Source organism: Rutidosis leptorrhynchoides, chromosome 2, assembly GCF_046630445.1.
Source record: "Rutidosis leptorrhynchoides isolate AG116_Rl617_1_P2 chromosome 2, CSIRO_AGI_Rlap_v1, whole genome shotgun sequence".
NCBI lineage: Eukaryota > Viridiplantae > Streptophyta > Magnoliopsida > Asterales > Asteraceae > Rutidosis > Rutidosis leptorrhynchoides.
Window position 1 is genome coordinate 197,537,509 of NC_092334.1, and position 9,650 is coordinate 197,547,158.

The 9,650-nt window shown below is 35.0% G+C and overlaps 1 protein-coding gene across 1 annotated transcript; it reads left to right on the forward strand.

The window, feature by feature from the left end:
* The first annotated feature begins 2,549 nt into the window (after positions 1-2,549).
* Positions 2,550-7,184, forward strand: LOC139891635 (brassinosteroid-responsive RING protein 1-like). The gene is made up of 4 exons (XM_071874613.1): positions 2,550-4,803; positions 5,675-5,974; positions 6,067-6,292; positions 6,373-7,184. The coding sequence occupies exon 1, from the start codon at positions 2,679-2,681 to the stop codon at positions 3,177-3,179; it is 501 nt and encodes a 166-aa protein (XP_071730714.1). The 5' UTR covers positions 2,550-2,678; the 3' UTR covers positions 3,180-4,803; positions 5,675-5,974; positions 6,067-6,292; positions 6,373-7,184.
* Positions 7,185-9,650: the final 2,466 nt, after the last annotated feature.

The window sequence follows — 9,650 nt, forward strand, 5'->3', positions numbered from 1 at the left end:
TCAGTTACTAGCAGAAGAAGAGAAGCTGCAAAAAAAAGGTTGCCTGAGAGTGGAGCCGGAATTGGAGACAAATTCAGCGTCAAAAATGGTGATGAAGGTGGCCCAATACCATCGCAAACAACAAAATAGCCATACAAAAGATTTTACTCAATTTTTATTGAACAATTTCTTGAATTGTGAAAGAATAAAGAAGATAAAAGAAAAAAGCTTTTGTTTGACGAGGATAGAGAAAGAGAGAATATGAAGAAAGCAGGAGGGTAATGAAGGAAATAAGAGAAATAAGATATCTATATGAGGAGGACATAACTTTTACGGGTGAGCTAGAAATGCCTCTATCCAGTTGAAATTAATCAATGATCCAAAAGTAATCACCTCCTAAAACTGACCGAATAATTTTTTCAAGCCATTCAGCCAATAATTCAAAAGTAAACAGGCCCGTACTGTACTCCGCATTATTCACCTTTCTTGCATTATTTCAAAAATTACCGTACTCCGAGAAAACCTGTTTGCTGTAAAAAGGCGTATAATATACGGTTTATAGGCAGGGTGCGAGAGGAAAGAAAGCTTTAGATGCCGCTAAGAAGAATGGTCGAATGTTTTTAATAAAATGTTGTTTTCCGTTCAAAAAAAAAAAAAAAGAATTGTCGAATGTGTTAGTTTTAGTTGAGTTAGTTTTGCTTGTTTATGCCTCTTGTTTGTTAGGCTTGTTCAAGAAAAAAAAGATGTATAATGATATACAAAGTTACAGTTTTTTTTATGTATGTTTACCTAAGGGCGACGATTTCCACACCACTATTTTTTATATCGTTGTTTTAATAGAATCATTAACATAAAATGTTGATTATTTCACCAAAGTGCTAATGACTTGGCGATATCGAGGTCACCCATGGGATTTCAAATCCTTGGAATTGAAATTCTTGAACCAAACACCCATTTAGGACATTTCGTGATGTATATATTCGTGTTAGTATTAGATAGGTGTGTGAGTGTGCCTTTAAAAGAAAAAAGTTGATTATTTCAGTATCAATCGCGATTATTTTGTAATCTTTAAACAAATGATGTTAAATGTAATCAAATTTATCTTGAATAATTGAAGTTTAAATATTCTCTTAACATTAAATATCTTAATTTCTTTTTATGCATTCCTTCACAATATAATTATAATGTGGTGTTATTAGGATTGGTGTAAAAAACCTGATTACTCTCCGATTAATTCTAGATTACTCATTTTTAAGGGCAATCCGTTTTGATTTTTCAAAATCCGTTTAATTAATCGGTTAACGTTGATTGATGGGTGAGAATCAAATTTGCTAATCAAAGTCGGTCGAAGTCAAAATTGGTCAACATTTTAACATGAATTTAAGCTAGAATTTTAGAGTTTTTGAACAAAATGAACAATTTAAACAATTAGGTTAAAGTTTATCTTTATGGTTTTCTTCTATATTTACACATATAATTTTTGAAATTTGATACTTAACTGTATGAAGTGTAATCCGATAAATCATCGATTAATCCCCAAATTGCCGATTATTCTTTCCAAAATCCCGACCGATTAATTTCTGAATAGCGAATTTTACAACATTGGTCATTAGTGTTCTCAAAATAGACGCTCAAAAACACCTAAAAAACTTTATCTATGGTAGTGATCTTAAAATTCTCTGACATTACCAAACTTATCAACAAATAACAATTTCATTGAGAATTAGAAGACTTTTTTTTTTTTCCTTTTATTCCGTTCTTACCATATCATGGGCCGTTGAGTTGGAATTTGTGTGATGGTTCGAAAGTTGTACAATTAGGACCTTGACATGGGTTTATTCCATTTACCGTTTCGAAGGTTATGTTCCTTTTTGCTCTTTTTGGGCTTCTTCTAATTCTTCCTTGGCATGTACTGTAGAGATCGGAGGTATTTGGCCCCCATTTGGTGGTGCCCTCGTGGTCGGTCTGGTCTAGTCGAAATCAATTATTGGTGGTGCCCTCGTGGGCACGTTCCTCTATGGGTCGGTCTGGTCTAATTGAAATCAACTAACTCACATGAAATACGAGGTAAGTTTTCACCGAGCTCATCACTTGAGTAGTCATAAGATAAAACAGACCAAATTCATAGGCATTATGCCTATTACTAAAACACAAAATTATATACAATAACTAACGCCGATGTTATTCTGACTACTAAAACACAAATATTATAAACAGTAACAGACGTCATGCTGACTACTAAAACACAAAAATTATGAACAGTTGACAGCGCTAACGTCATGTTGACGTCAGATATTTCATCTTTTTCTTATTATTTTAAAAAAATATATATATTATGTTGCAGAAACTCGCATGCTTTTTAACTCGTTATTATTATCGTATGTTGAAAAACATAGTATTAGTATATATTATATATAATTAATTAAACTTAATTGTAGTTGACCAAAAGAATACATTTCATGACACAAAGTGTACATACACATGTGTGTTGAGTATATGTTGGAGATGAGTACACTTCTACACCACTCTTTTGTCCATATTCATAATCAACAAACACTACTACCATCACCATTTTCACCAACTTTCTCATCTACAATTATCTCTTTTTCTGATCATCCATTCCTTTCAAACTATCCATCCACCCCCACCTAATTAAACACCTTTTCAATCACAAAAAACACACAAATTTAATTAAAAAAATGGGCTTCCCACTTGGATACGCAGATTTATCCCTACCAACACTCATAATCCACATACTAACACTTCTTAATTTCATCCGTAGACTCATTTCCACCATTCTTCATTTCATCGGTATCGAATACCTCAACGATATCGAATCACCACCCGACCCGACTCAACCCGACCCGTTAACAGACAATATGCAATCCTTCTCAGCTGTTCTTTTACGTGAACTACTTCCTGTCCTTAAATTTTCTGAACTTGTGGACCCACCAGAGAGTTGTGTGGTTTGTTTGTATGATTTTGAAGCTGGTGATGAGATTCGAGGGTTGACTAATTGTAGTCATGTTTTTCATCGGTGTTGTATTGACCGTTGGATGGATCATGATCGGAAAACATGTCCGCTTTGTCGGACTCCGTTTATTCCGGAAGATTTGCAACATTCGATTAATGAAAGATTGTGGGCCGATTCGGGTATTGCTGAATACTATGATGATTCAACACTCTTTGCTACCTCATAATTGATTTTTTTCTTCTTCTTTTGTATAACAAATTCATAACTCTGAGATGATATATAAATATATATTTGTTTTACTAAATTTGTGAACTTAGATCGTATGTTTACATACATTTTCCATGAAATGATCAAATCTAAATTGTATACATTCTTCTTATTTCTAGGAATTTTTCTTGATGTAGTTATTTTTTGAAAATATTTATAAAAATAGTATATTGAAAAAAGCAATTTATGAAACTAGTATAACCGGCCTTGGAAAGACCAGTTTTATCACATGTCGAATCCAATCAATACAAATTGCACTTTTCAGAAATGTTGAATCTCAGTCAGAAACCGACCTTGTGAAGACCGATTTTTTAAACCCCAAAGCAACAGACGGAAACCGGCATTCCCAATGCAGGTTTTTACAAACCCTAAATTCTCAAATTCCTTATTTAAACAATGTTTTGTGGATTCAGTTTTATAAGAAACTATAACATTTCACATTCCTTTAAACAATTTACTCTTCACACTATGGTTCCACGTTGTCAAATTCCATTTTTTCATAGGACAATCCTTGATGATGGTTTTATATGAGCAACCGAGCCCAGAGAACATCACGAAATCACATATGTTGGTACTATTTTCTGGCTAGCAGCTAATATATACAAGTACAATACTAGAACTGCTCAGTGTGGTGGGATATGTTGTCGATTGATGTTTGCTCTCGCGATAAATCCCTACCGATCCGGATCATGAACAACGTTTTCGTGGGGTGGCCTTATAAATCTTCTGGGACCAAACTGTGAATTGGTTTGTCTAGCATATTGATGCTAAGCGGTTGAGTTCTAGAGTGAGAAAGTATTGTGTCTCTAGAGAAAGTGTGTTCTCTTTCGAAAGCTACTGAATGATCCAATGTGGTGACCCAGGGGGTCTATTTATAGGCACAGATCCTCCATGATATTCGGATACACGTTTCAGATGAAGATTGATTGATTTATGTGAAGTATGTGTCATCACACTTGAGCTTGACGCTTACGTGGCATGTGTGCTGCTCACACGCTTATTTAAGAGCTTAAGCATAGCTGCCTTCAGGGCTTATGCATGACGCTGGGCTGCCTGTTATGATCGGAGAACGCTAAACGGCTATAACAAAAATACTGTGTGTTGGTATTTTTGTGCATTTCGAGTGCTTCTTATCTATAGAAATGTTGTTTTTATGCGTTTAGTCCATAAGATACACCATTAAGTCCCCTTAGTTTGATGTCGTTATTTTGTAAAAATAAAGTCATTAAACTATATAAGAAAATAAGTGCCTTTTACCTCGAGAACATACATCTACTATAGCTGTATATTTTCTGAAGTGATGTGACCCCAAATGATAACTTTTAGCGGTCGATTAACCCATTTAACTTGTGTATCTTCAAAAATAAAATATTTTGAATTTTGAACTAATTTTCTGATGTTTTCTTAACTGATCTTAGCCATACACGTGTCCCGATCCAAACTACCTTCGATTTGTTACTTTACCTATAAATACTCTTTTCATTCATTCATTCATTCATTACTCTTTTTGCACCTCTTCAATATCTTCAGAGGATCTTTTTGCACAAGCATTTCTTGGGTTTTACTTTTTGCTCACCTGTAAGGTTAGTTTTTTTCCTGCTTTTCCACTCTTTTCTTCTAAAATTCTACTATGGCTGAATCTTTGAGTACATCAGTAAAGAAAGATGGAAAGGATGTAGTTCTATCTGCATTTTCGATGACGGAATCTGATGTTGATATACTCTGTCTTGCATTTAAAACCTTAAGCGATTTCATCCCACTATTCCTTTACCATCTGAAAGGGAAAATAAGTCTCCTATAATTGAAATGACACTGTACGAATTACAAATAACTGTAGGTAACATCCGTATTACCTTTCTCCCATTCTTTTAACTGTTCTTGCACACAATGAAGTGTGTCTGAGCCAAATACATCCGTTTGGGCTAAAAAAAATTATTTGTTCGAAATGTATTTCAATTGTCAAAACAAAGTTCCCAGTATTAATATTTTCCATTCTCTTTTTCTGTATTCGTAGTTTTATTAAGTGTTGGTATACGTTTGATTGTAAAAAGGGTAGAAGTTTTGTTGGTGATCAAGAGTCGTCTTTAATAGATTGGAAGGAACCCTTCTTTTTTATTGATAACACAATTATTGGTGCAAAATGGTTTGTTTCTCGTAATTGGTCAAATGTTAGGATAGGCATTAGCAAGGCTATCACTCTGAATAAAAAAGGGAATAGGTTTGTTGAATCTCTTAGCAATAAGAAACTTCCCCAAAGATCATATGTGGATATAAGCGCCATTCTGGCACTTTGTGGTGTGAGTAGTGACTGGCCAGCTACTATGGTTCATGTATTCCGTCTGAGAGACTATGGTAGGACTTCTTGTTAATCTACTATGTTTTTATGCTTCTGATATAACTGACACTCTTGCTTACATATGCTACTTATTGCTTTTGTGTGTAATCTTTATGCAGAAGAAGAAATGAAGTTTGTCAAAACTTTCACTGCCTGTGATTTTAATGACATTGAAGTTTTTAAGCGTCCTAAAACTGAAGATGATATTGAGGCTGAGAAAGTAACTTTGGCCAACCTCGAAACACTGCAGAAGACGCCAGAACGGAACACGGAGGAGGAAACTGGTTCCGGTTAACCTACTCCTGATGTTGACATTTTGAATTCTACTCCTACTCCTCCATCAAAGAAAACTTTAAAACGCTTGAAGAGTGAAGGCAAATGCCAAGAAAGCTCTTTAGGGCCCTCCAAGAAATCCAGAAGTATGTATTCTACTCTTCTTGATTATGTCATATGTATTATTGCTTCTGGCCATTCTTATTTTTCACTCTCTGACCAGGAATTTTTATTTCAGATGATGAAATCTCTGCTGATGACAAAAATGATGATGATTTTGATGATGTTGATAAAGAAGAAGATGATGAAAGGACTCCTCCTACTCCATCGCATACCTCTACAAATCACATGAATACCACTCTTCCATTTCCTCAGGATCTCCACCTGCTGTACCACTAGACGCAATGCGATCATTTATTGAAGATCCCTTAAACAACTCTGACAATTTTTTTGATTTGTTAAAGGTATTAATTGTGTAATACTATTATTCTTCTATTGTGTTTTGCTGTTTTTCACAATTTAAAATTTTTAATGACTTGTACAGATGAGCTCTGTTGCTGATATCTCTTCATCACCCTTTAGCTTGTCAATAAATGAAAGCTTACAATGAACTGCTGCTTCTTTAGTGTTGCACACTCAACATGTGCTTCACAGTCATAAAATGCAACAAGCTCAAGGATTTTTGGTAGCTCAAGATGGTGAAAATTCCAAAAGGTTGAAGAATTTTGAGCTTGAAGTGCAGGATATGAAGAATAAATTGTGCATAGCTACCGAACGTTATCATAAGAAGGAAGAATCTTTGAAAATGGTTAAGGGTATAAGTGTGAAACTGAGGACGGAAAACGAGGCTTTGTTAAAAGAAAATAAAATTTTGAAAAATCTTTAGATGATGTGTGTGTGGAAGCTGGCCAGGAGGTTGATGCTGCGGAGGCCAAATTTTTGGAACTAAAGAATGGGCTCGTTGCAATTGTTCATAGGCTACTGAATTCAGACATAGTTGGTAATGCTTTCAATAATTACCTTCGTGCCTCAGTGGCTAAAGGAATATCAAATGCTGTGGAGAGTGTTCTGAAGTTGATTCCTAATGCTCCCAATCCTTTACCATAGGGCATTGCAAATTTTGTGAAGCCAAACATTGAAGAAAAGTTTGAGGCTACCAGAGTCATTGTTGAAGGTTTGAGATTTACTACCTTAGAGGAGGTTTGTGGCAGGGATGATGCCAATGTGAAGGAATTTCTAGAAATTCCTTTGTGAAAACAATCTGATATGTCTGTAATAATTACAATTATTTCCACTTAGAATTTTCTAGTCTTCAAATATTTTTACCTTGCTTCTGTTTGATATATGTACGTTTGCACTCCTAATTATAATTTGATTCTGTTGTTTTTCACCCTCATGTTTTGCGGTCAAATTATTTTTTGATCCAAATTATGCTAAGTCTTTGAGCCAAAAATGATTATATATTAACTATGATGTTTTGTGCCTCTTAAAATTTATTAATAAGAACATTACGTGTCCTTTGATATTTGCTTGTACGTCCTTAAGTGTTGCGTTGTGCGACTTATAAATAATTTTTACTTTGAATATTTATACAAAAACTTTATCTGAGTTTTGAAAATGGATTTATGCCTTTGAGGTATACCATTATACATATTTCATGACATTTGATAGTTAATGTACTTATGCCTCGGTGTTTAAAGTGAAGTCTATCCTTACACTAGCCACTCCCTTGTGCCTTAATTTGTCGGCACATAAGCTTCTGTCATTGGGAGCAATGAATGTTTTACCTAATGTGGGTAGGATCATATAAATGAATTGTTTTACATTCGTAACATGTAGCGCTTTATGAAAGAAAAGTAAAAAAAAAAAAAAAACTTCATTGAAAAAGTGGGCTGCATTACAAACAATTTGTTTAACATTTTCATATGGATAGAGTGATTAGTTCTATCCAGAAAATTGCAATAATTTTTGTATTATGCTTATTCTGGTATGATAATGAACATTTTCCTTTGCTCTTTTGCATTAGGTGTGTAAAAATATTCCTTGCGTTCAACATTCATGTCATGTTTTTAATTCCTTAGCCACTGTGCTGCTCTAAAGTATCCATTCACGTCATTCCTAGTAAACAACCATTGCTGCGATTTTCCCATTTTAACAAAAATTCCCTTGCTTCACAAACAACTTACCTTTCTCTTGTTGGGACCACATGTTCTGAATGAATGACTGCCACACCATTAGGAGTAGGAAAACGTAGTTTCGCGTGCGGGGTGGAAGATATAGCATCAAGTTTTCTTAATGATCATCTTCCGAACAATAAATTGAACCTTAACATCCCATCCAGCATGGTGCAATCCACAATTTCTGTTCGAACTAGTGGATAGACACCCAACACTACTTCTAACTTGATCTTTCCAAATGCCTTTATTGATGTTCCTATTATCCCAGCTATCCTCAAGTCAGTTTTGTGAAGTCTGTCCTTGACGTTGAATGGAAAGGACCGAAAACGATCTAAATAAAGGATATCCGCCTCGCTCCTAGTGTCCGTGTAAATTCTTGACACAAACTTATTTGCTATATTTGCTGAAATAACAACAGGTTCTTCTGATAAATTCAAATTCTGATTGTACGAAAAATTATTGGGACGTACATCCATGCTTCCTCATCTCTTTCTCCTTCTAGCTTTACCTCTTCTCCCCCATTCTAAATAACATGGATACGTAACTCTGGTGTTGGGTCTCTTCCATTCTTTCTTTCTTCGTACTTATTTCTATCCTCCCTTTTCTTCCAATCTCTCCGTCCACCGTGTCTGGATTTTTCTTGCAATACAAAACTTTTGTTTGAGTCATTCCTTCTGTACTTCTTCCCAGGTAACAGATGATTCAACTCCCCAACTTTGATTTTAGCGATTATTTCTCTAATTAAGGATTTGCAGTTATATGTATCATGACCATACGTTTCATGGAAATCACACCAACGATTACTTTTTGGTCCTTCTCGCTCTTCCATGGGTGCAGAAGGGTTGAATGTATCTTTTATTGGTTCAGTAAACTGGATTTCTTTTGGTGTTTTTGTCAAAGCCATTATCAACGGGTGTCTCTCCAACGGCATGCGAATTTGATAATAGTCATTTGGATGATTGTTGCCTCGCCAACCTTGATGCTGACCTTGGTAACTGTTATCATATATGCGTTGATGCCTTTCTGGATTCCGTCCTTCGTTGTGTTGTTTATAATTCCTTTTAAACCTATGCTGTCACATTTCTCCAGCCCTAAGTGTTTTTTGTGCTATTATCAATGCTTGATGCAAGGTTTTAGGTACATCTTACCATAGTGTATGGATGAGGCTTCAAAAACGACATTGATCTAAACAGAAAATAAAACCAGATACTAACTGAGATTCTGGTATATTTGGAATTTTTTGACATTCCGCAGTGCAGTGTTTCATAAAATTGCTCAACGATCCACTGCTATGCATCATGATTTCATACGCATTCAAGTGCGTTAATGTACAACTTCTCAATCTCTAATATTGCATGAAAAAATTAGCTCGTACATCCAGAAAACTAGTAATGCTTGTTGTTGGTAAACTTGCAAACCATTCTCTTGCCATTTTTTGCAACACCATCAGAAACATATGACAGGCAATTTCGTCATCCCAATGTTGTAATTGCATTACTCCTTCAAACATGGATAAAAAATCTTTTGGATCTGATGTTCCATCATAAATACCGATTGATGGTATTCCCAAATTTCTCAGAAGTGAATAATTTTTTATACGACTTATGAATCATTGGGTTGATTCTGCCATTGATGGCAGCTTGGT